We start from the raw sequence: 27,982 nt of genomic DNA on the forward strand, positions 1-27,982 counted from the left end.
TTTTTTCTCCCAACAATAAAGAAAAGGTGTATGGCAATTCTTCATTACCTGTGTCTATTTAAATAATGTTCTTGCATCCTAAACTAGCAAACCTAACCTCACTGAAAATGGTCTAGGTCTGTCAAGCAGAGGAGTCTCTAACTCTGCTTGTTCTGCCTGGTCTTGGATAAGAAGCTCAGAGATGCTCCAGGTGTGCATCACATGTCAGTTTGCTGAGGACAGGGGACTTGGATCACTTCTGATGCTCACTCAACACAATATGCTCTAGTTCCCCGGTTAGTATGGAACATTCGTCCCAGCACTATGGAAAAGCTACTAGATTTCATCCATGCCACTTTATGAATAATTTTTTTTATTCTCAACTGTGCTGCATATTATGACCAGGAATGAATACCCATAAATAACAGCAAGCTACAGAAAGAGCTGTTGAAAGCACTATTCAATATCCCCCCTTCAGTATTTCCTTTGGGTGACAGGAGCAAAAGGTTGTCTTATTATCTCTGGGTCATCCTGAAGGACATAGATTTACTTCTGTTCCTATGCTGAATCTTTTGGAAAAACTAACAGGGATAAAGAGACCACAGAGACTGCCAAGGACCACACAACAATACAAAATCACGTACATGGAATGGTTTCTTTGTAGTTAATCAATATCATGCAGTACTGGAAAGAGATCTACAGGGACAGAAAGTATCTTGAAATAGAAATAAAGTGTCCTTCTTAGAGCAGCATCTTGTTCAGGTGACAGAGTACACATCGACCTGTCAGTAGAACCACACTGAAGCAAATGAAGAAGGTGTTTGCAGACAGCAACTAAGCAGAACCATCTAGATTAAAAACATTCATGGCAAAGCTTCTTGTTCAAAATACTGGAAGTCTTAGATACATAATGTTAAATTTTGACATCCACTGAATTATATACTGCCTTATGTTAGCACAGTTTAATGATCATGCTTATTTTGCCTGGTATAGACAACATCTCAAAATTGAAGACCCTTAATTCAGAATAGAATATGCAACTGTTAACCTTCTTTGTGCTTTGCTTTAAGTGGGTGTAATTTCTGTATTCCTGTTTGTTTGCCCTTGGTGCTTCATCTCTCCCTGATCAACAAAAAAGCTGGTCATGCATAACTTTAAAAAAAATGTATCCTAGTGAAGCTTTCTTTAAATCCAAAATACATTTGCTTTTGGCCAAAAATGTTTGGTTTTAAGAGAATTTTACTTGCAAAAATAAGCTTTTTATTTAGGGTAATAGAAATATGTAAAATTATCTCACTTCGTGTGAAATACAGAATTTTAAAAGGGTTTAGATGTCTCAAAACAGGAATTATTACTCATTTTCTAACAAGAATGTGAGAAAAGCTATGCATACTTGAAAGCATTTGAAAGGAAGACAAAGATTAATTCATTGTGCATGAGCAATGTTCATCCCACCATAATATTTAGGTTAACACAGCCCACTAGAGCTAGAGCTCTAAGCAAAAGCAGCCTCAGCTGTTGAAGACTGATCTACAATGGATGGTGACAGTCCAACTTGAATTTATTGTGTCTTCTTGGCTTCAACAAGGCTGTTTTATGAACATGATCACATGAATTACCATACTGTTATGCTTATTGGTGCCTTTTACTGCAGGGGGTAAAAATAGCAGGTGTCCAGGGCACTAGATAGGCTAGAGGGTTTTGGAAGAAAATGGATTATTTAGAGTAAAAATCTCACAAATCAAGGTGTGAATAGCTATGGGACTATTGCTCTATTTTAGAGACAGATTTTGGCTAATTCAAAACACTAAAATGTGGCTACAGATAAGGAATAGAAAAGATATTCATTCAATGAGATTATGTTTCCTACACAGGAAAAATAGAGGTGCCAGTACTACAATGATCCCGTTAAATCCACATGAAGCAGCTTTGTGTGAGCCAATTTGTCTAGTGTGCCTAGGGAATTCTGTCATGAAATGAAAGAGCTGCTTTGTGATGAAAGCAACTAGTTAAAATCAAATTGATATACACAGGGTATTATATTGGATACAAGAAGAAAGAGTGCTCTGCTTTGGTGACACTGCACATCAATGTTCTCACTCTGTGTGCTGCAGCCATTCATATAATGAATTAAATTCAGGTAGATGGTGAATATTGAATTTGCACTGATCTAAAGCAGAAAATCTAATCTAATACAGGTCATTCTTATATAACTGTTTTCCATGAGCAGAATAAAGAACGTGCCTTCTCTCGTAAGTGGCAACACTGCTGAAAATGACTGTCAGCTTAACCTCATAAACAAAAGCAGTCTGTCACATCTTTTTTACTTTATTGCTGCCCAAAATAGGAAAGCTAAAATTCTCTCTATATATCATCTATTTCTCATTAGACAGAAAGTTAAGACCTATTCTCAGATTTCCTCTGGTGCATCTTTATTTATAACACAGAGATTAATTTTACAGGACATTTCTGGTTATAGTTATTTTTCTTGCTCCTTTAATTAGGCACCTATGGGTTGAAATGTCCTGAGCTTGACATTGTGAGTATACCAAATACTAAAACCCTCAGTTTGTTTTTCAGTTGTTTAAGATATTTTAGAGATCAAGCTAGGTGTGCCATTCCTTGTACAGTCATGTTTTATTTAACTTTTAAAATTTATTTGATGGAAAAAAATCCCCAAAACAACCAATGGCCTAATAATAGATATTTTGCATTTCAAACTGTGACTCAGGACTCATTGAAAGGTACTATGTACGATGAATCTTTTCAGTAGCTTTTCCTTTCACTAAAATGCAGGGAAATAATTAATTTTTGTGTGGTTATCATTTACTATTTATCATTATCATTAGCTGCATAGAGACCTAGCTTCACAACCCTACATGCTTGCTGGAAGTCTACAGCATGGGAGGTTAGCATGTGTTGTTCCACGATGGAGAAGGAAGCCCGGCAGGCAATACCTGAGCATTTCATACCCCCTGCTGTCAACTCTGAGACCTGCACACAGGAGGCAATGGGATGGGAGGAAAAGATGAGCTGGGAGCTTTTCCAGAGCTACATTCCAACAGCCTTCAGCAGCATGCCAGGTGCTGTGTCAGGCTTTCCTGGATGTGTGTGCACGAGCACATGAATGTGCCTTTATTTTTGCACCTGTGCAGCAAAAAAACACATCTGGGAAGTGATGCTATGGGTCTGCTTGGAGCCAATTTTTCACCTGAGACATCATGCCTGAGTCAGGTTTGAGCCCAGAAACTCTGGTTAGAGGGCAGCCAGAGCCCTGGAAGTGTGCCAGGTCTGCCCTGACTCAGCTGACTGCTCTGCTTTTGGTTAGGTCTGATGGGCTCCTGGGCAGACAGAGGTGCTGGATAAATTTTGTACTGCCAGTTACAGAACAGCAAAGCTATTGCCTAGATCCTATGTTAGCTACCTGAGGACTGTGAAGGCTGAGATCCAAACAAGGAACAGCTGAGGTTTGAACTGAAGGTGCTGGGTCTGGGAAGGGCTTTGGGATTCGGTGACAAAGGCCTCCAGCTTAGGGCCACAGCCAGGACAGGCAGTGTCCCACAGGTTAAGAATGGAGTTAAAGTCAAGTTTTACAGCACTAGCTATAAATTTACACTGGAAAAGACTGTAGATGAAGGTATAAAACACGTATGTTTATGCCTCAGTAAAAATGGTATTGCTGTTTATTGTAAGAGACCATAGCCTTTGTGCCAGCATCATGAGCCTCAGGACCCAACAGGCTTTATCTGAACTTGTCTTGGCATGCCTACAGATTTGATTTAGCCTGTGACAGATATTATTGAATCACCTGGTGACTATTCCCCTGTTCTGCTTTTGCTTTTGTACAATTTTTGTATTATTGCATGGTTCAACAGTTAATGTATTTTTGTAATTTACAGGCAGGAATGACCATCATAGGTACTATCAGTCAGAACAAACTGTCTCTGACTCTACAATAAAATGCTGTGCAAAGGAGTAACAGCATGGGATGATAGAAGAAGCCTTGAAAGCAGAGGCACAGGATGATATGGGAGGCCCCATCATTATAAACCACATTCAAGTGGTCACTTACCCAAATACAGCCTTGAAGAATGGGTAAAAAGTCTTGAGGACAACAGAGAGATCAAAGGCATAACCAACTTGGATAAAACACACCAACATTGGCTTGTGGGTCAGAGAAGGAGTCTGCCAACAAACAAATAAGACTGACTCCAAGCAGATTATAGAATAAGAAGGAAAAAAATCCTTCAATATCAGCATCATGCTCCTTCTGGTAAAAGATTCACTACACCAGCCCATTCCAGACTGCAGCTATTGAGCCTAGAACCCAGGCAAGGAGTGGAAGTTTAAAAATAACACTGGGGAAATGAGTGTTACTAGAAAGTTTGAATATCCTTTATTTTAACTATAATTTGAACTGTAAGTCCTAGTGTTATTGTAAATGGGCTAAAATTACTTCACTGACAAACTAAGACTTTGATAAAATCAGCAATACATTTTTTAGTTTGCATATACAGTGAACATGGTCTGAAATAAACACCTTTAGCAGGTAATGAGATTTTCCATGTAACAAAATGGCAGAAATTTACACCACTTAGGCTCTAACCTGTGTGAGAAAAATGGGTAAGAATTTTTAGCTGCATCAGCAGCTAAAGATGAATACTTACAGAAGGATTTTACTGGATTGCATGGATTGCAGGGCCAGACTTGCTAGAACAGACTCCTTCTCTGATTAGCTGGAATTAAGGCTTGGACTAAGACTAGGAATGTTCTGACAGGATTTTAAAGGAGTTTGGTAGGACAAGATAATCAGCAGCTTTTTAGAGAAAGTTTGTCCACAGAACCAATTCCAAAACATACTTTTTAATAACACATTTCATCCTTTTACCCCCAAACACTTATGACTCAGTGCCCCATATTCTGCTCACTTATTTACGTAGGCACCACTTTACATCAGTGTCATTGCTATTACAGTTTATCTTGCCATAAACTAGCTTCCTCATCAACATGCCCAGCACTGAAACCATCCTGGGAGCTACTCTGAAAAAGTTCAAATCTAATATGTGGCCACATTTTATTGTCCAGTTGCTAGTGAGCAAGAAGGTGCATTGCTTATCCTTGTAACTGGAAAACCATCTAGAAAGGTTTGTGCTAGGAAAGCTGGGCTAATTTTAAGGTGGAGACTTACAGAGGAAGCTGGTTTATGGCTAGATTCCCCACCAGCACAGACTGTCTATGTGTGAGGTTAAAAGAGGCCAGGAAGCTTGGTTTTGTGGTGTACATTGCAGGGACTATGTGGTTATTTCTAAACCTAAATCTGGCTGGAGTCACCTTTACCGTGTCATTGATTCCATCATGCACACTGTGCCTTTTAATTAATCAAATATGATTTCTTCTGTCATCCCAAAGTTTAAACAGCTCCAGAACGCAGCAATGGTTTTAAAACAAAGCTTCCCAACTGATATTGCCACAAATAAATTTTATTTTCCCTGAAATAATGTAATTTACACACTAAGAAGGGAAATAATCAGTCCTGCACCAGTAGGTAAATGTTTAAGATAAGCTTCCAATGGCCTATCTGGACTAAAAGTAGGCATTTCAGCAGAAATAGAACATTTCATCCTTCCCAATGGGCCATGCAATATCTGTACACAGATCTGAAAGGTCAGGATATGCCAGTAGTTAAAGCTGGGCTGCTCTCTGCATGCTTGCTGCTGAGTTTGCCTTTTACCCCAAGCAGCAAGTAATGCCATTTAGCTTCCCTAAAGCTTCCAACTCCTTCATTTGGAATAGGCTTTCAGAGATGCATATGTGGCACCTGCTTTATCCCTCCTATGTCCTGCAATCATGGCTGCTCTCTTCCTTCCTCCTGCCAACTCACCCCATTGCCCCTTCCATCCTTCTCTGCCCTCCGTCACAGACCCACCAGCTACACTCCCCTCTCTGTACCTCAGGCTTCCTCCTCCCTCCTTTTGACATCTGCCCAAGCACAGGCCCATTTCACCACCACCATTTATGTTTCCTGGACTTTCATAGCTGTGCCACGTCATTTCACCTCTCTCTTTCTTTTCCTCTTTCTGGAGCTTCCACTCCATCTGATGGGTTACAATCCCTCCAGTCAGCTCTTGTCTTTCATGGACACTCAAATTCCTCTGTATCAGGCTCTATCTCTTCTTTTGGGGGCTCTCTTTCTCCAACTCTTCCCAAACTGGTGTCAGGCTCTAAGGGCACCATCAGACCTTGCTGTCCCAATCCCCTGCTAATCCCTGCATCCTGTTTATGGCCCAGGAACCCATGTCACTGCCTGGTGACACTGCAGCACGGCCTGTCTCCAGCTCCTCATATCCCTGCCCAGCCCAGTCATAAGCCACCTGTGGACCCACCTTCCACCATTTTGGGTCATCCCTGTCCTCAGGCCCTGCCCTGACACATGGAAAGTCCCCAGGAAGCAGACAGCCCTTGCAGTGCCCTGACACACCTTAGGAGAGCTGCATGGAGTGCCACCACAGCTCTTCCTGCTGCCATCCACTACTGGTCACCCAATTCCTCTGCCAGAACTCTCCTTGGTTTTTCTTTCACCTCTGTCACACTCCTTGTGCTCCACCATGTTCACCTCTGTCATGCTGACTGAGGCCTGAACCTGTCCACAGTGTTTCATTTTGTTGAACGTCAGAGACCTGCAGGCATTTACAGAAATGTGAAGGCAAGAGAAGGCCCTTCCACTACCACAGCTACTAGAGGCTAAAGCAAACCCTGCATTTTTCTTATTGGAAGTAATTCCCTGAAACCAATTGTGTATCCTGCGTCTCTTCTGAAGAGGAACAGTTTAGTGGCTGTGTGTTTGTTTGATCCTTAAATGAGATTGGTAGAAGTTGTGGCAATAAGATGTCTTGATAAAATAAATGCTATGGAAAGGATCCAGACAGGAGTCAAATTGCATGAACTGGAGACAACCCTGGAAGTGTATTATTCCTACTTTGAAAACAGACCATGGACAAAAAATAAAACAAACCTTCTCACTGCCTCAGCAAGCACTACAACCACAGCAAGTTAGGTCTGACACACAGACCTATGCACCTGGCAGGTGATGCCAAGTGAACAGACAGTCTGAAAGCACATGTGGATAAATGTTTACACTGATTTCAGGGAGAGAGATTGAAACTGTCCCACGGGTCCTGCTCTCCATACATGCCCCGGAATGGTCAGTGTGCCCGGTTCGGGAGCCTGTGTGCAGGGCGGCTCTGCAGGGATGCTGGGCAGTGAAAGCAGCATCTCAGCAGCCCTGCCCTCGCCCTGCTTCTGCTGCCGCTGGGCTTGCTCGCCTGGCCGAGGAAAATGAGGGAAAACATTCCTTCAGTGGCACAGCACCGCCTCGTGGAGATGTTTCATTAGTGCCGCTCTAGGCTGCCTCGGGGAAGAGGAGACGGACCCAAATGAATTAACTTCAGCTTAGACTGGAGTCTCAATGAATCCTGCTTAGTCTGTGGTCTTGTCTGTGCACGGGACCTGATTTGTATAGGTGCAAGAGTTATTCTGGTACCATCATTTAGCTGTTCTGGAAACAGTTCCTTGCGAGTGCAGGACATTTTTCAGGAACAGCAAGAACATTCACGTGACACTAGAACTGCAACAGCAGTTCACATTGCTAAGTTAACAGGTCTGATTGGGTGAAATTCATGTGCTGGGAGATTGAATCAGACGGGTGAAGTGCTCCCATTGTTATAAGGAAAAGCAACGGCAATATTCAAATATTTAAAATAAATTACTTCTTTCTATGGTATTCTGATTCTTCCTGGTATACATTTATTTCTGCCTTAGAAGATGAAAATGACATGAACTCTAGCTTTCACGGAGCCAACATTGTTGAATTCACTTTTTACATGCCATGACACTTTCAGTACTCAAGGCAAAACTCCAAGCATAAGTAACTATATACTTATATAGAATATATAGAGCTCTCTGTTCCTGTTGAGATGTATTCAAGTTATAGTTCAGTTTAATTCAGGTAAGACATTGAGCCTTGGTCTCCTGCTTTACTAGGCTGTTGAATGCTTTAAGCATCTCTCAATGTCTTTGTTGAAGTTGCTTTGGTTTTTTATATAAATGTGAATGGGAACCAGAAGACTGCTCTAAGGCTATTGCAAATAAAACGACACCGTTCTTCGTGGAGGGCAGCTAAGCTGCAAATCTCCTTATTATATATACATATGGCTTCAAAAATGGGTTGCACAAACCCATGGAGAAAAAAAAACCCTGCTGATAGCTACGAAACATAAAATACCACATATACATCACAAATCACTAGAGGCTGGAAAAGTAGATGGATTTTGGGTCTCATATAATACACATGTTTTAGGTGAACAGAGGTAGATACCCTGACTGACTAGGAGGATACAGGCTGTTTCATTTTGTCTCAACTAATGCTAATTCTTTTTATAAATTAGAAGAGCTTTATTAAGAAAGGTTAAAGAGAAGAATCTCTACACAGGTCATGACCTAGTGCAAGGTTTGCAAAGTATAACTTATGAACCATCTCCAGGTAGCACATGGCAAAGACTCAGAAAAGAATTTCAGCTCTCTGTCAGTCTGTGTTTGGGGGGTCCCCAGAAGCCAGCCTCAGACAGAGCCTGCCTGCAGGCAGTCACAGAGCTTGGCACGCCTCCCTGAGAGCTGGCTGGATGCAAGCCCTCATCAGCACCTGCCCACAAACCTTTATCTGCCACGTTGGACTGTGTGGAGGCTCAGGGTTTGAGTTTCTTCTTAGCATCAAATCTGCCAGATATCTGAATACCAGTTTTCTGCTTCCTAGGAGTGCAGCTTGGGCATCAAGCTGTGAGATATTTAGGGGATATGTTTTCTGGTCTTTCACTCTCTCTCCCTCTTTTTTTTTTTTTCTTGTAAAGACTGTGGTTTACACATTTTATTTATTTCAAGAAAAACTTGAATCTCAAACAAAGACAAATGCCACGAGAGAGAAACTATTTCCTCTCCAGGTCTATAGCTACAATAGCTACAATATTATAGAGCAACCTAGAATAATTATCATCTAACAACTTGCAGCCTAGACAATCTATTTTTTTTATTTCTGTAAGCTAAAACATAAATTACCAATAGGCTGCGTAGGCTGTAAAAAAGCCCTGTTATTCAGCCCAAACCCACATGATTTCCTGACTGGTGCATTGAAAATAAACTGAAAGGCAGAAAGACTATACAAAGCCTTTCAAAAGTGTTCACATTGAATAGAGACAACCATAGAAGCCCACTGGGAAGGCCTTTTCTTTATCAACTGATGGCAGAGCCCTGTGTTTTCCTGACAGAACTCGGCTGCTCTATCAATCAAAGAGACTGAAATCCACCGCAAAGCCAATTCGGCAACTGCGACGGCTGGAGTAATTCAGCATGAACATAATTGCTTTTGCTTAGGATTATAATTAGGATCTATTTGACAAATATCACTCTGGCTGGGCCAGGGATAACGATCAGGAGTTGTGAGATCCGTACCTTCTGGGCCATGGCTCCTGGTGGGCTGAGGAGAGAGTTGCATTCCCCTTCATGAAATTCTTCTTTACATTCACGGCAGAACACGGACTGGGAAACAAACCAAAGCATGCCAGTCATAAAAACACATTAGGGACATGGCAGGTTACAATCATGAAGAGTCATACAATAGATGATCCCTTGCCCTTCTCTTCCTATTAAATTCCCATAATCCTCCTAATTGTGCATCTTATTATACACTCTGATCATTAACACAACAATTTTGCTGTTATTATTATACATTTTATCAGTGGAGTAACGCAAATGCCATTATTAAAATACGAAATTTTGCAACATGGTCCATTTAGGGACATAAAGTCATACTAGATAGTTTATGGGTGTGCTTTTCCTCCTGTGAAATCTATTTATAGAAGAAGGGTGATAGCTGAAAAAAGCTGTTCTGCTGTATAGTGTTTGCTAATGGAAATAGTCTATTCATAGTTCTGAATCAAATGCCTTCTCTATATATAGAAAATTATTGCTGACTTTCCTAGGGGATGACCACTTCATAAAAGGCCATATGAAATTCCATTTTCTAGGAACTTACATCCTTGCCATAGACCTTTATAGGATGGTTTAAAAAATCATAGAAAGAACACAATGATAGGATATTTAATGCAGGGTTTAGGGATCTACTTCTAGACCTTTATTGCATTTTTAGCAGTTGTTCTGGTTTTATTCTCCTTAAATAACATTTTTTTTTACATAAGGCTTCATTGAAAGGAATGTCTTTTGCAGATAAGTGAAACAATTCTCCCTAGCTGTCTGACTGCCTCTGCCACCTAAAGTGGTTCATATGTATCAGGTTTGATGGCTTTTCTAAACTCTAAAATGAAGATATCTGACTTGACATGTGTCAAATCTTTGACCCATCAATGCTGCATTAAATTCTGTGTCCTTGCAGGTAAAGGGAAAAGTCAATAATGTAGAATGGGTGTCTCTTATGCTGTTTTAAAGCTTTGCTGTCTTGATGCAACTCCAGGCTCTGAAAGATCTCTCAGTGGTAAGCCACTCTGACTGGCATTATAAGCAAGACTTATAAAACAGCCTTGATTTTTAGATATAGAGCTGCATTCACATATAATGAATAAAGGATATCAGGAGGACATGACACTAGAACGTTTGTCTGCCAGTAATTCCAGCTTTTGTATTTTCATTTTGAACTATTTCAAGCTGTATTTTCACTTTTCCAAGAAGCACTGACAATCATATTTTATTGTCATGCTAAAGTAACTGCCCTTTATGAAAAGAAGCATAGTGCAAGTCCAAAAGGATTGATCCTGTTATTTAGAAAGGCAGGGAAATTTGGAGCTGTGGAGTGGAGTGAGTGTTCTAACTTCTAGAGATATCAAACCTAATCACTTGTTTGCTTTTGTGTCACTTCTTCCTCTATTTTGTCAATGACCTAAACCATTTTGTTTTACTTCAACCAACACTGATTTGTTAATTCACTCGTGGTTGTTAGCAAGCAGCTTTGCAATGGACGCACTTTTTTGTGGGGTGTGTTGTATGGGAGGCTGCATTGTTGTAATAGAGCATCATTTAAATACAACAACGATTTGCAGGGCATTAGTGGTCAAAAGTTTCAGGTGTGTTAGCTCTGCTCAAAGATGTAGACAGTTTCCATCTGGAAACCTAAGGTCCTAAAGAGTTGTTATTCCTTAACATTTAAGGTTATGCCTGGGTTTAATTGAATTTCCTACTGTGTATCCTACTCTCCTTTTCCTTTGTGACTTTATTTCCTTATGAGCACATCTGACTGACAACATTTGTCTGACAGTGTTTTGTAAACACTTGCTTTATCACTGCCTTATCACACAATGCCTCAGCTTGCTTTCCTTACTCCAATCTCTCTTTTCCCATGCAAGCACAATTTTAAACCTTTCATAAACATTGTAAAGGGAGAAATAATGAAGAAAGAGAAGAAAAATAACCAGGGCATATATTTTGCAGAGACATTCTGGCTGGCTAGTTTATATGGCATTGGTGTTTATTACAATAATAAAATTCATAAGCTCCTGCAGTACTATTTAAGATGTGAAATGCATTTTCTCATTATAGAGGCCATATTTTATCCTTGCCTTTGAAATAAATGATCCTCAGTACCAATGTTACCAATGTTTTCCCCACAGGCCAATTGGAAACATTCATGAGTGTATAACTGGGCCTTTCGCTAACAATTGTATATCCTGCAAGTAAGTCTGTGAGTGGGCCTGCCACATCCTTGTAATGAAACAAAGCCTGATTATTTTTGTGAGACAGGATACTCTTTTCACATCCTATTAGATAATGGATGAGATGTAGAATCAGTTCTGTGGCAAAGAAACACCCTGGAGGCTGATCAGTTTGTCAGAATAAATAGGCATCTCCCAACAGAAATGCATTAAGCACTCCCTTTTTATGGCAAAGCATGCATCATAAAGAAAAGGCATCTCACTTACAACAAAGAGCAGTTGGTGATAGTTTTTTTCATTTTTTACTTTCAGACATGAAAAATATGATAAATTTTCAGTAACAAAATACAGTTGCAGTAAGCAACTGCAAAAATCCTGTCAGTTAACTTGTATTTTATGGCTTCATTAATATTAATACAGTTACTTTGCCCTTGGAAAGGATTTGATGTTCAGTCAGTATTTAATACTTTTGCATAAATTTAATATTAGTAGGTGTTTAAAATTACTATAAATACTGTAATTACTAATAATAGTTACACTTTCTTTTCCTTCTTGTGCCAAAAAAAGACTGGCAGATTGCTGTGTTAATATAAACAGAAGATAAACTTTCTACGTTTCTACACATTTAGCACTTGCCATTGTTACCCTTGAAAGATTCTTTGGTTGGAAAACAACCAACACAAAGAATAAATCCCAAAGGTTCAAACCTACCCCTGCATTAAAAAGAGGATTAGCAGGGAAATCCCCAAAGCACTTAAGGGATTTAGGCACTGGAAATTAATATAACCTGTGTGTGGGCTATAACAGGCTTTTGAATATCTGTAAAAATGTATGAGATAGACCCAAGCAGAAATCCTAAATCCAGTGACCTCAGAATAGGGGGTATTAAAAACCTCAACAGGGATTCAGATCCTGTTTTTAAAATCCTCCTATCATTATGATTATTCAAACAAAAGGTAAAATCAGACCAAACTCCAGTCATTCTATAGAATTCAAATGCCACAGATGACGTCCGCAGTGATGCTGAATAAAAACTAGGATGAAAATGAAGCTTCAGTCTCAGTTACTCCTGACTAGGCTATTTATAGTGTTTTAAGTTTGGAATTGGGAGCGGAATGCAGCTCTTTTTTCTCTTTTTTTGAATGAAAGGAAAATGAGTTTGTCACTTCCATGCTATGCTGCTTGGTTTTTTAGAAGTAGAGATTTTACCATTTCCCTTTTCACAACATTTCAAAGATTTGCTTTGCCTTGGATTAAGCACCACAGCTCTCATTCTCTCCCTTGCCTACTGCAAATGCCTTTTCTTTGGTCTCTGATAATATCTCCCTATAGTGCTTATAAGTAATACCATTAAAATAATCTTGCTTCCAACTTCAATAAAATACTCCCATTCTCTGCACAAAGCTTCCAGTTTGAGCTCCCTTCTTTTATTTTAAAGTTACTCCTCAACTCAGATATTCCTTTTCTTTTTCACCCTTACCTCCTTCCATCTGTCTACACAGAAGAATGCAGGAAGTTTGCAGTGAGGCACTCATAGATGAGGTTTAATCTGAAGCACTGCAGGTGCACTGCTAGGGACTTCTTGCAAAACTCAAGCACATACCCAGATTTCTTACCAACCTTCTGCAATCCACGTTGAAATCTGAACTGTCTTTCTTCCCTCCTACAGTTATCACTCTTGGCTTTGTACTGAAGACAGACCATGTTTTGGCTGAGTTGTGCCTTCCAAAGCCAACATTCACATCCAGATTAAAGACATCAGGTGAGGAAAGATGCACTCACAACTCTAGTTTCATTGGGTCTTCAAAATCACTTTTAAATTTTTTATCTAATGTCTACTTTGACTCTTCTTAGTTTCAGCTTCCAGCCACTGCTTCCTGGTTTGCATTTCTCTGCTAAAATAGAGAGTCTTTCAGTATCCCATACTTTCTTCCTAAGCACTGAAGGTGCTTAGGTACTGTAATTAAGATACCTGACTTCTCACTGGGTAAACCATTCATCCTCCCTCTTTCCTCCAGCCCCAAATCATATTCATTGCACTTTTCTGAGGATTGTCTTGTTTTTGTTGCTAGTTGTATTTGACTAATCTGTATCATTGCTGTGCTGCATCAGCAAAGTTTTTTTTATATACTTCTGAATCACTGTTGAGTATTGAATCATGACAGGTTTGATGACAGTCCGTGTCAAATGCTGCTAGCAACACCCTGCTTTGCACAGATTCTTCACAGAAAACATTGCTTTCTGTGATCTGCCAATTCTTAAATCCTCATGACCAAAGCACGATGAGGCATCCATACTGCATCACCTGGCAGTGATGAGACAATGCTCCTGCTCAGATCCCAACCACATCAGTTGGAACCCAGCCCACTGAAAGATTTTATTGATATAATATGGTGAAGGATTCCTTATCAGAATATTCTCTAGTTTGAAGTCATACAAAAACACTTGAAGAAATTGATTTTGTGCAATTACTGTAATTTCATCATAGAATGAATCAGTTTCTCCTGTTATGACCTGTTGTCAGTGAGAATATATTGACTTGTAAAATCTTAAAAAGATCACTTCTTCAACCTTTTCTCTTTTCATCATCCCTCACTCAGTGGTGGCTGTCTGGACCCTCCACTACTGATAAGAATTGTTAAAATTAAAAGCTACTGAATGCAGGCAGGATCTACATCTTCATCAGTACTGGAGCAAAACTAGTATGCAAGCAATGCAAAGATTCTTAAAAACCATAACTATATGAACAAAGAAAAGCAACACAGATGTCCTTTCATTTTTTTCTCCTTTTCATTTAAAATACAACAAAAGTGCTTACAACTTTTACCTTCTTTCTCAGGAAAACAAGTACATCAAGAAATCAACCTTCAACACATCTACTTCACTCTTTCTTCTAAAATCAAGCTTGAAACCAAACCAAAAGAGTGATACATTATAATTCATGCTAGGTCTGAAATAAACCACAGCTGACAAGTATTAATTCTATTATTTATTGAGCTGCCAGAAACTGCACTTTAAGTGCTCTTGTAATGTGAGAAGGCTAAGTATAGTCTAAAGAGAATCCCAGAGAAGTCATGCATAATCTAAGACACATATGGAACTAAACAGACATTTTTAAGTCTTCTAACCAGTTTGGTTATGTATTACACATCAAAGAAAAATAAGCATTCTAAAATACTTGCACAGCTTTGATCACTGCAGCATCAGAACATCTTGGAACTGTAAGAAAACCTCCTTCATTGCATGCCAGTGAAGCCACAGAGGACTGCTATTACTGTTTTAGTGACTGATGCCTGATTTGTAGAAAACCTGGGCTACAGATCCCTAAAATCAGAGGATATTAATTCAATTGATATGTGTACCTAAATGCCACCGAGGATCCACACTAAATGTACTTGTCCGAGATCACATAGAAGCACATAAAGAAGAAGATTTCCAGTTCTTAGACATTGGACTTCCCCAATGGCCATCTCAGATCATTCCTCTAAAGAACCACATTCTGATTTCATAAGGTCAAAACTTGGCCTAACACAGGTAATCAGGGACGTATTTCCATGCTTTCCCCACCCCCCTCTTTTATAAATTAAAATATAATGGAGGAGTGTAACTATGTAGTCACCAATCACACAGAATACCCTGAGCTCCAAGCATCAAATAATTATATGGTATAGAAAAAATGTATAGCTGTTTGCTCTTTATCAGAATAACAGGATTTTCTTTGACTAGTCTTTTTAACCTGAAGAGTGTTTTATTAAATAGTAGTACAAACAAAACACTGGATCGGTAAAAATTAATTATCTTCACTGGACAACATCAACATCTGGTTAAAAAACTTCCTTGAAAATGTAAAATATTATAGGGCACCAAGTTACAGTCCTAAATGAGCTTTTGCAGTCAAACTATAGGCTGCTGACTGGAGCAAACATTTATATTGAAAATATGAGCATGCCTTATGGGAAATTAAAGCAATCAGGAAGTGCCAAACAGAATGACCCAAGCTGTCTCTCTGTAGGGTCTCCATTTAGAAAAATATGGTTTCCAAATGCACTTTCCAAAGTACAAATGATGTTACAGTGACTGAGAAGTACAGATTTTTTTTTCTTCTAGAAAAGCCCACAAACCCCAGATTCCACAGGATATGATTTTACCATGCTGCATGACTTTCAAGTAAGACCAGACTTGGATCTTGGTGACAGTTCAGACCTCCATAAACACACACTGAGTATTTTTCACTCTGAAACTATGAACTTTGTTATTTATTTCCACCCAAAGCCAACTAAAACCACCCCCTGCCCTCTGTGAAGGTCACAGTCCATGTCATGCTGCTGCTGTAAACCAGACATCTCAGGTATTGGACTGACTTTGCCTCTGGCACTTTGTTATATCCAGAACCAAGTGTGAGACCATCATCCACACACCCTGTCTTTTGATATTTCTTGTCCTTACAGCAGGAAACTTTAAAAGCAGAGTATTTACCATCTGGAGAAGCTATGTTTACTCAGAATTTGTGGCTTTGCCAATTGCCAGTTACAGAAAAACCTGCAAATACTACAATGAAGATAAATGCCACAGTACAAAAAGCATTCATTTCTAATGACACCAGTTTTAGCAGATATGAGGCAATTGCAAAGCATAGTAGTACTTGCAGAGCAATTTTGGTCTTTTTCCTTATAATAAAGTACACACATTTACTATGCATATTTCAGCTAAAATCAAACTTTTGTGAGAAGCATGACAATCTGTCAAAACATGGTTTCAAAAATACAGCTGCATTCTCTGAGCAGCTTTTGCAATCTAAGGGCAATTTGCCATCAATACTATAAGAGGCAATTTTCTATAAACATAAAAAGCTTTAAGCATAGGACTGCATCAAGATTTCAATGTTTTCCTTTTGAATCTGGAAGTAAAAGTCTCCTTTCTGACTCCTGCAAAACAACCCGTGGGCTCATTTCCTAAGATCTAGCCGATGGCATTTACATCTGAAGTCTCTTCAGTGAGCACTAGTGAGTTTGTGCCTGCAGCCAAACATTCTGTCCTGGAGCTTGCCTTACATCAGGCACCATTAACCTAAAAGGAGGGCTGGTTAAACTGACAGCATAAGCTCAGAAAACCTGTCCCAGACCTCCTCAAGCCTGATTTGCTGATTTATGCAGATTGGCAATCTTATTTCTACTTCTCAGCCCCCTTCCTTTGTTGCCTTGTAGTCTAAGCACTGCAAAGGATAGAAGAGAAGACAAAACCAGGGTCAGATCCAGGTACTTCTCTCAGAAGTGACTTCAGGCCTCTGTGGGAGAAGAGAGAATGCTCTTTCCAGATTTCTCTACCCATATCTACACACAAGGGTATTACACAATCTTGTTCTTAGCATGTTGGCTAGGATGTGAGACTTATTAGCCCATCTCAGAAAATAAGAAGGCAAAGTCTATAAAGCAGAGTTAGTAGCAAGAATATGTGGTATACTGAAAGTGTGAAAACCTGTTAGTTGTGCTATTATGTGCACATAAGAGAGTCACATCTTGTTATCACTGAACAAACTACCTGATAGCTGACCACCCAAGGAGATGTGAGTTCAAACACTGCACAATTTCAAAGCAGACCATGGCTTTGGTTGTTGGAACAGACATAGATGGCCCTGGCAGAGGTGCACAGCTTTAACAGAACAATATTGTGCCCTGAAGCACTAGGAAGGGATGCCCAGTTAGGTGCCAACCAAACTACTGCTGGAAAAGGAAGCCAAACAAGCTCAAACCAAGCAAGCAGCTGCCTAGAGCAGCAGGCTGCTAAACCCTGCAAGGCATTCGTGTCCCTGTTACTTACCTGTGCCAGAGCTGTGGACAGCAAGCAGAGAGAGCAAGGCTTCTAGCTTGGCAGGCTACAGGGACTCTGACAAGACCTTGGATGTTAAACATTACTACTCTGAGGAGCTCTTCCTAGCCCCAGAAACAGCTGCTGCAATGGAGCCTAACCCCTCCTTCAGGACCAGCTGTCACAGCTACTCATCCTCCTCTGCTCTTAATTCCTTTATACCCGCTTCTCCTCTCTGCCTTCTCATTTCTGTGCAGCAGCAGCCTAGACTCTTTCTTTCTTCAGGTGGAAAAACTGAGTTTTCCTTGCAGGTTGCACTGCTGAGAAGCTTTGGGGTTGCCCTGCTGGAAGTCTCACAGCCATTCCAGTAATCTGTAGCTAATGCAGCTGTAGCATATTTGAGACCTTCTCTCTACATGGGGCTGTGTTATGCTGGGTGGAGGTTTCAGCACTGCTTGGGATGCAGAACTGCAGACATCCCTTATTTCCTTCTGCAGTACAGACATGACAAAGGAATTTAATTAGGTATTAGGTTCTTTCTGGCCCCACTGGAGAGAAAAAACAATTGTGTATTGACTTAAATCTGTTCCCATTTAAGTAACTTTAGTAAGTAGTAGAGACACCTAATCACATCTATCTAGTGTATAATGTTTAGCAATTTCATGCCTGGATGACTAATAAAATGCAAAGCGGATGCAGGTTAATGTAAGATTTCTACAAATGATTTCCATAATGAATTACAAAGTATTTATATGAGGAAACATTGAAAAAACCCAGTATCATTGCCACCTTATAATTTAATGGAATGTCTTAGAAAGTAGATGCAAGGGATAAGGAGATTAGTGATTTATGAATAAGAGGAACACTTTTAAAGTAGTTGGAGATGTAAAATGTAGAACAGGGATTTTTAAAAGACTTTTTGTAATCTAGTGCCTATAATTCCCTATTTTATGTCATAAAAGAATGCACCATTCCACTTAAAACTGATAAAAAGGAAAAATAAAAGTAAAATAGGAACAAAACCTTAGCTATGTAATATATATAGGCACATATTAAAACACAAACTCTGTGCCTCTCCCACTTATGGTGGTAGAAATCCTCTGTCACTTAGTGGAAAAATACAGTATTTACCCCAGATCAGATAAAGTCAGAGCATGAGTCACATTGTAAAGAAAATAAAGCTAGAGTGTATGTTGTCATCACTCAAATGGATACAAAGCAGTAGAGAAATTTTACATGGAAGATAGCATTATTTTTAGGAACTGGGATGTAAAGAGGGAAAATGACAGTTTTCTTGAGATGCCTTCAGAGAGGGTGAGACAATGCATTTGATAACAAGTATAACTGAGTGACTATTTTATCCTGCAGAACATGCAACACTACAACTGTGATGCAGAAACTCGATTTTTTTTTCAACAAAGTGGTTGAATGCTACATTAAAATATCACTTCTTCCAGGTTTGAAAAAGATGTTTTGTTGCTGAATGCATATATCAGTTCATAAGCAATGTCATGAGGAATGAATTTTACTGCCTGTGGCTTTAGCTTCTGCTTTAGCAGCTTTACAGCAGCTTCTATTAATATGCCCTTAAAAAGTACAACAAACCTATTTCCATATGATAATACTGCTGGTCTGCATGCATGCCCTGGGCATTTGAGCATCTAGCTGCACATTTATATGTGCAAACAGACCTGGAAATCTGATGGGTTCATTAATGTGGTTCTTGGAATGAACTACTGAACATGCAGGCTGGGAAGTGGATGAGAGCTAGGCAATTACCCAGTGCTTAATTCACACCAAATTGCAACAGAAATCAGGACACACCTTTCCTTGAATGTTTTTTAAAATATCCCTAACAGAATGAAGGCATCCCACATACAACCTTTTGTTCTGTGCCATTCAGACTGTGTTCTTGTAACAATGTACAAGATGTACATTTTGTTCATCTCCTGGTTGCCGGAATTCATCTACATTAAGAAAAGCCCACCCCGCAATATTGAAAACTTCCCGAAGATGGCAGCAGTGACACAGGAATCGGCACAAGCTGGCTTGGCTAAGCTTTTGCAGTTGAAAAAGATTCTTAAAAAATCATAGTCAACAGCTATGATCCAGTCCAGGGTTACTAACAGCTGATACACACAAAACCAGTCCTGGCAAGACAGTCTCATAAAGAAGAAATGGTATTCAGATGCACTGAAACACAGAAAAGGAGCAAGGGGTGCTCCTTGTTTCAAGGGCATTGCATCTTCTCTTGAATCTGGTAACAGCTGAAGCCCTGTAAAAAACCACCCTTCTGAATATGACCATTGAGCAAATAAAATAGCATAAATAATGTATCTGGGATAACTGTGGTGCTGTTTTAAGTGTTTTATTGGGTTCATGCTATCTCCTATTTGTAGCACTTGCTTTTTAGAACTGTAAACACACATGTAGTTTATGTACTAGGGTGAGCATAAAATAAGGAACAGATTTGTGTGTCTCTGTGTTCTCAGGAAATGCCTAGCTTCTGCACAAGGATCCAGTGAGCATGCCTTCCCTCTTAGTGACCACAGTAGGAGCATGAGGATTTCTCTGAGAGAAATTCTCTTTGTTTGTTTGGTTTTTTTTGAAGGGGGCAGGGAAAGAATGACCTCAAGTCCTTATTCTACTTCTAATTTATGTTTGTCTTATGAAGAAATGAATCTTTTAAAATTAGGGCGTAATCTACAATCATCAGACCCAATCCATGTGCTCGCCAAAGACCAGTGCCACTCAGTTCAATAGCTGCTTCTTTCAAATTCTGAGTGTGGATAGTACTTTATTGGAAATACTAAAAAAACCCACAAAAGCAAACCAACCAACCAACAAAAAAAAAAAAAAAAAAAGAAACCAAAAAACCCAAACCAAACCAAAACCAACAACAACAACAAAAACCAAACAATCAACCAAAAAAACCAAAACAAACAAAAAAAACCTCACATGAAAGGATTCTAACTGGAGGTGTCTCTAAGTCTGAATATTGACACTGAAAAACACTGGGAAACTTTGGATAAATTTCAAAGACAGATGAAGACTTGGTGTTTAGCCTCAGCCTAAAATTAGATGTAGACAGACCTTGGAACTCCACCAACTCCAAGCTCTGAAGGATGGATTTAGACCAAGGATCTACAATTTCAATTACTCTGAAAGGGGAATAAACTAAAATAAATATTGTTTAGAAGTGAGAAAGAAATTGCATATATTTTTTAAAACTATCATATTTGGTTCTTCTGAATGGAGGATCATCTTTGTGAAATGTTCTATAAGCACTGCTGGAGAAAGCATTGGAATAATGATGAAAATATCATGCTCCATCTTTCCTGGAACAAAAGCAGATGCTTCCTGAAAAAAAAGACTTAATCAAAAAACAATGATAGCTGGATTGGTTTATGACAGGAATTCCCTGTCACAATGCAGAGCTTCCATTAAGGATACCTCAATTTCTGTACCTTCTTTTTAATGCAAAGCGTAGCTGTGTGGTTTCAAGTTCTTTTCTTTTGAAATAAGAATGTTTTTTCGAACTTACCGAATCTGGGCTAATTGTATTCACAATGTATATAGCAAGTCAATAATGTGACTTCTTGTCTGACCTTTCAAACTAATTCTTTTCTGGTTTGTTGATCCTAGACACTACTGAAAAGTAATTACACAGGCTATGAAAAAATGATCCCTGAAACGTGAGCTCTGAACATTGTTTGGTTTACAGGAAATACAGTTTGGCACTTGTCTCAGCACTGTTTTGAAGAACCACACAATAAACACTTCACCGCAAAAGAAACTCCATTCAGATTCTGAATGCATATACACGCATATAAAACCCACAAATAGTGTCCTGTATCAGCCTATAGTGACAGGCAGCAAGATCCCTGACTACAAAAAATATGCTCCAAAAATATTTCATGTTTATCAAGATAATTTTACCACTCAGCAATTTTATTACTTTTCTTTAGATGTCTGACATCTACAAATCACCCAAAACCACCACATTTCTCTAGCTGTCTGGGAGGCAGCACAGCAAGGCACAAGCCGTCTAGAAGCTTTCTGGAGTGCATTGAGGATAACTCCTTGACACAAAGGATGGAGGAGCCAACAAGGGGCCATGGTCTGCTGAACTTCCATCAAGGAAGAACAAGGCGCATATGTGAAGACTGGAGGCAGCCTAGGCTGCAGCAACTCTGAACTGATGGAGTTTGGAATATTGAGAGGAGGGAACAAGGCAAAACGCAGGACCATAAATCTGGACTCAGGAGAACCTACTTTGGCCTGTTTAGGGCCAAAGAGTGCCATGGCAGCCAGCCCTGGGGAAAACAAGGGCATGGACAGTGGCTGATGTTCCAGCATCACCTCCTCCTGCTCAACAGTTGTCCATCCTGACCATCAGGAAGTCAACTAAAAATAGTAAGAGAGCCACTTGATGAATAAGAAGCTCCTGACAAAATTCAGACATAAAAATGAAGCATGCAAGAGGTTGGATCAAGCATCCAGAAGAACTATAAAGACACTCTTCAAATGTGGGCTTAGAAAAGCCAAAACCCACCTGGACTCAAATAAGGGACACAAAAGGCATCAAGGATTTCTGCAAGTACATCAGCAACAAAAGGAAGACCAAGGAAAGTGTGGGCCTGCTGGTGAATTGGGCATGGAATTTGGTGAGAAAGTACGTGGAAAAAGCCAGTGCAGGCCTAGGACCCACAAGTAGCATATTTCACTGCTACTAAACATATGATATGCAATTACACCCTGGATGGCACAACAAATAACACTAAACCAAAGTGCAGCTCTTCACCCTTTCCTCAACACAGTCAGAAAAGCAGATGCAATCCTTAAATCCCAAGGAAACGTGTATCTGCATGTGCGTGAGTACAGAAGGATGACTCCAACCTTCTGAAACTTCTCAATAACACGGGAGTACACCAGAGCTCTGTATAAAACCAGTTTATGATTGACTAAAAAAATATGCATGAAACAGTCTCGCTTCAAAAGATCCACTGCAAGAAGACAAATCTAACATAATGCATTCGAATACCAGCTGGAATGGAACAAATTGCCTGAAACGTAGGAAGCATGAACCAGGCCCTCCAAGTACCTCTAGGACATCCCTGTGCCTACCAATAGGTCTTGTTCTCAGAACTCTGAACTGGTATTTTTTTCACTTTCTGGAATTAATGACTGCAATGCAAATTATCTAGGCCTTTAAGATAAGCATGCATGGCTGAAGAATTCCTCATTCATGTAGTGGTTCTAAGAAACCAATGTGACAGGGCTTATTGCTTGTTTTTAATAAGAAAGGGACTTCAAGAATTCATCTTATGTGATAATCAGATTGTGGTCTGATGATCTGATTCTATGTAAAATTTCTTGCTATCATGGCCAGTTCTTGGGCTTATGCAAATGGTCATGACTCCATTTTCTCCAGTGGAGCTACATTAATTTATAGCTACCTGTTTCTGACACCTAGGATATGAATTCATATGGCTGTATGGCACCAAGATTCACTAGTCACAGCACATACCTAAATATTTCTCATTTGAGATATTCTGCTGCAGTAATGCATGTCCTCCTGGGCTCTCCCCCTCTCACTATTCTTCTTGTTCATTCCATCTAAAGTCACTTTTCCCTTCCATTTCTCTAGCTACATTTACATCTTGGCTCTCTTTATTTCATTCCTGAAACAAAATTCAAGCTATTATTTATATTTTAAATTTTTTTCCCTCGAGCCTTTAAAAACCTTTTGTCTTAAAGCTATTGAAATTGCTCTCTCTTTTTTTTTTTTTTTCCCCTCCCTCTCTCCCAGTACATTAATTTTCCTTTTGTTAATACCTGGAAGCATTACTCTTCTCACATTGCTTCTGAAGATAGAAAGAACCTCGTAACTGCTGTTAGAACTCTGTAAAAGCAATAATACAACTATAACAATGCTAACAATACCACTATACCAACAACAAAGAACAATACTACTGTCAAAGACAAGGTGGATCATCCTTTCCTCTCATCTCCTTCCCTGCTCTCAAAAGACTTGGAAGTAACCACACCTGGAAGCCTTCCAGCCACGAAGGCACATGGCTCTGGTGGATTCATGTGATAGGAAGAAAAAGGAATGTATTTGGAGGAACTCACCCTTTCTACCTCCCCAGGTACATCCTTCAGGCATTCTATGCAAATGAGCCAATGGTAATTAGGGTAGCATGAGCCAAATTCTGTATTCAGGACCCGCATAGAAAGCAGATAATTAATCAAGGGGGAAAAAAAGGAAGAATATTTAAAAAATATATTATTCAGATATAACTGATCCTGAGGAAATTATTAACGTGTGTCTAATCCCCATTACTTAAGCGTACATGTGGTTCTATTCTGTTGCTAATCATGGTATTTTGGGTCTTTTTGGGGGGGTTATTTTTGCACAAATCAAAGGAAAAAGTAACATACCCCTGGGTCTCTCATAAACAGAAATGTATCATTATCCTTGAAATAATTATAATCTGGGGGGAAAATGTTGTAATATTTTTACCTTTTCCCTTCAAAATTCAAATTACGTTGCTATTGGGAGTTTAATGCAAAGACAGGAGAAAATAGCCATAATTAGTGTATGACTCCACTGTATTTTTGTTCTTTGGCTTCAAAGAAAACCTACCAGCTCACACAGAAAACAAAAAAAAGTTACTTTGGCAAACTGTCTTAAAAGCACTCAACAATAATGACTCCAAACCACCACAGCTCTCAGTCGTCTTACTGCTGTATTTGGAGGCTATTACTGTAGCTTGCTGATAAATAAGGATCAATAAGAAAACTTTGCTTGGAGTCCTCTGATGTCTTACCTTTGTGTAATACATTTACTTCAAATGTGTGCCACAATCTCTTTCTGATTTCAATCTCATTTTTGGATATGTAGGAGGTTGGAATTTTTCTATAAGCAGCAAATCAAAAAGAGGCAAAGCATGCCTGCTTGTACTGAAGTGGCAAAATCAAATTTGTCAAATAGAGATGGACTTTAATTTGCTCTTGTAAGTTGTGATATCTGTTATTTTCCCACTGGAGAATCAAGTGTGCATCATTTCTCTCAGTTGCTTTATGAGAAAATTGTAGTTCATGAAAACCTGGGAGGTATTAACAGAAAAAGGATGCAATTTGACTTACACTTCAAGTTATCTCTATTTTCCATTAACAGAGAGTGCTATGCTTTTAAATTAAAAATGGTCCAAAGCTACAAAATTCAGGGTTTGTATCAACATTTTGTTCAGTCTCATGTTTGAGGAACAAGTTGGAAATTAACTCCCCACTTAGGTTCTGCTCATTTTATACAGCCTCTGCTTGTGAACTCTAGCTCTTGAGGAGCCAGTGTCCACTTTCAGGAGTATGCTAAATGCTCATCATCTTGTTAAGATAAGATTCAAAAGTCCGAATTAACAACTATTTGCTCTAGCCTGTCCATCCTGGATGCTTGAACCATCTACCTGTCTGCTCAGCACATACACACCCCAGCAGAATTACATGACAGCACCTGTTCTTGATGAGACACATACTAGCTTCCAAGGCAAACAACTTTACAAGATGCAAATCCATGTTTTTCTATATTTATAGTATGCATATACCACCAAAACTATTAATATGAGTATAGATTAAAAAATAGGAATTTTAAGTCAAGGAGTAATGCACACATTTGCTATTTTTCTTAAAGCCTTCCTCTAAAGAAAATGAATTTTGCTGATTTTTGACAGATGCCACTGCTGCTGTGGGATCCAATAAGACGTTTTGTCTTGCATAATGAGTGCTAAAGATATATGCACATGGCATTACACAAGGAATTAAGATGTATAATTGCATAATGGCTGCTAGGGATGCATACACATGGCATTACACAAGGAATTAAGATGCATAATTCTTAATGAGAGCGATGTCTAATGCCTGAGAGTAGCAGGCTAGACATTAGGTTCCCATTAAGAATAGGCCTAATTTAAAGCATTTTGAACAGTCTCACTCAAATTGATCTCAAGTATAAGCGGATGTTTAAGCAAATTTTTTCATTAGGACTTTACTCCTAATGCACAGCACATTTATTTCATTCAGATTTTCTAAGAGCTTGTATTAGAAATATATAAAGCCAAGCAACTAAAACACATGATTACCTATATGAAGCCTTCCCAATACATCATTTTTTACACCTGAAAACCGAGCCAACCGACAGCAAGTCTTCGCAAATCTTGTTTTATTCATGCCTTCTCTACTGAATTTCTCTCTTAAACAAGAAAATACTTGGACACATTGGCAGTGCTCTTGGTGTTCCTGTTGGGCCATCCTAGCCCACTTGCACCTCTGCACTCAAAATGTGCCCACACTCGCAGGGGGTTTCAAGGAAAACTAGTGCTGTGCTTATCCCTTTCTTGCCTTTGGTGTGAGTGCCTTCCCACTGTGCAAGCCGAGGCAGGATGGATGCACATCTCAGCACCGAACTGTACACAGTGGGAGAGCCACAAACACAGGCAGCAGGACTTCTGTGGAGACCCTGTAAGGACAGTATCCCTGTCCATCAGCCACACAAACTGTAAGGCTTAACAGGACGTGTGCTGCTCTGAGATAACACCTGCCTTGTGGGTGCTGAGGCAGAGGCAAATGCTTTTAGTGACCTGCCAGTGTTATCTTGCAGCAGCATACATACCTTAGGATATCCTACGAAATTATGAAATAGCCCCAAACTCACAGAAAATTATTATTATTATTTTTTTTAATTTAACAACCAAACAAAAGAAATGCCGTGTGTAATAATTAAATGGCCAGTAAAGAGCAAATAGGTCATGAAATGTTTCATTTCTGGACTGCTGAGGAGAACAATAGACAGGGACACAGGTGAACGAAATAAAATGTCACGTACATTCTACATGCTATTCAAGCATAGCAATTTCCCTGAAAGGTCCTTCATTAAAACAAGAATGAAATAGTGGAAGAGATAGTTTGGAAAGATTTTTTTCTTTTTTTCATGCACCTTAATATTTCTCAAGACACACTTCTATTTACAATTCTGATTGGCATTTGAAATGCTGCAGTTACTCTACTGGATCGTACCACAGCCCCATATAGACACAAATTTTGCAGCCTGCAATTTAATAAATATATTTATATCTATCTGCATATATCTGCAACTAGAATAATTCAGTGTTTCCAATTAAACAAAATTCAGGTTTTCTAGAAAATATGGAATCTTTTTCTAAAGGATTCTTACAAACCAATAATTGTCAATATCCATTTATCAAACAACAGAAAGTAAAGTATCAATTTTCTTGGAAATCTTGCAACTATACATGATATTTTAGCAAGAATCAGGTTATGTTCTGTATTTACAGTGTTTTGTCTTTTGCACTTAAGGAAAGAAAAAAGCCAGTTCAGCTATATGGGATTAAATACTAAGAGATACTAAACCAGAAAATCCCAGTTCCCTCTTGCAGAAATCTTTCAATAATGACATTAGCAAATTTTCTGAATTTTACTCTTGGGAAACAGGAAAAGCTTTCTAATTTTGTTAGACATTCACTTATAGATAAGCTAGAAGAGAAACTTGTCCAGAGCATCACAAAGAACAACCACTACTTGTCCTCTCTGTCCTGTCAGTACATATTGGTCTTGTCTGGCATAACATTCCAAATATTGATTGCAAATCAACTTTTAAAAATATCTCAGCAGAAGACTTGTCTTAGTGTCCTCTTGAAGCAGTGGCTTCCACCCTTGTGAATTGCTTCACATTCAAGAATGAGTTTCTCTTGTGTTTTTTTGTTCCCTGTAATTGTCATATAAAACCCGTATGCAGGACTAAAATACAGCTTTGATACAAAAGTGGATGAATGAACAAATACCTCAAAATTCCAGCAGCATAACATCAAGACTGTACATTGTAAGAATTTCCTAAGATGTCATTTTAGCTTTAAAGATACAGTATAAATCCACATCTGATATTTTCTCCAGTAATTTCACATGCTATTACTTATCTCATAAATATGACATAAATAAATATGACATATGCTGAGATGTAGTATCCTGTTCAAGAGCAAGATTTTTGGAGAAAATTAATATCTTTTGCTGGACCAGTTGGTACAGGTAGAATATTGAGCAGGGCTGTTGGATATATACTGGCATATTCAGTTTGATCCAAACCCAAAAACTTTCCCATTTTAAGAGTTCCTTGGAATAAAAGAAATTAAGGAAGCTTTTCTATGAGCATTAGTAATTAAGAAGAAAATTTTGTAGACATTTGTATAATGAGTTTGAGAGATGATATCGATTTTCTAATGTTTAATCAGGCTTGAGATTATAATGCATCTCAGGACACTTCAAAATTCTCTTTTCCTCTTCTATCCCACTACCTATTAATGAAATTTGTGGAAATATATCTGATAACATACAGTTAAAATTGGCCCCATAGGTTGCCAGGTTCCTGAGGAGGTGTGAAATATCAGCTAAGACACAGAAACAGTGCTGTTCCA

The 27,982-nt window shown here is 39.0% G+C and overlaps 1 protein-coding gene across 1 annotated transcript in view; it reads right to left on the reverse strand.

The window, feature by feature from the left end:
• PRKN (parkin RBR E3 ubiquitin protein ligase) overlaps positions 1–27,982 on the reverse strand; it is a 675,844-nt gene that overhangs the window by 6,699 nt on the left and 641,163 nt on the right. Inside the window, 1 exon segment of the mRNA XM_059469512.1 lies at positions 9,481–9,567. Coding sequence (XP_059325495.1) covers positions 9,481–9,567 — 87 coding nt within the window.

This window comes from Ammospiza nelsoni, chromosome 3 (assembly GCF_027579445.1).
Source record: "Ammospiza nelsoni isolate bAmmNel1 chromosome 3, bAmmNel1.pri, whole genome shotgun sequence".
NCBI classification, from domain to species: Eukaryota; Metazoa; Chordata; class Aves; order Passeriformes; family Passerellidae; genus Ammospiza; species Ammospiza nelsoni.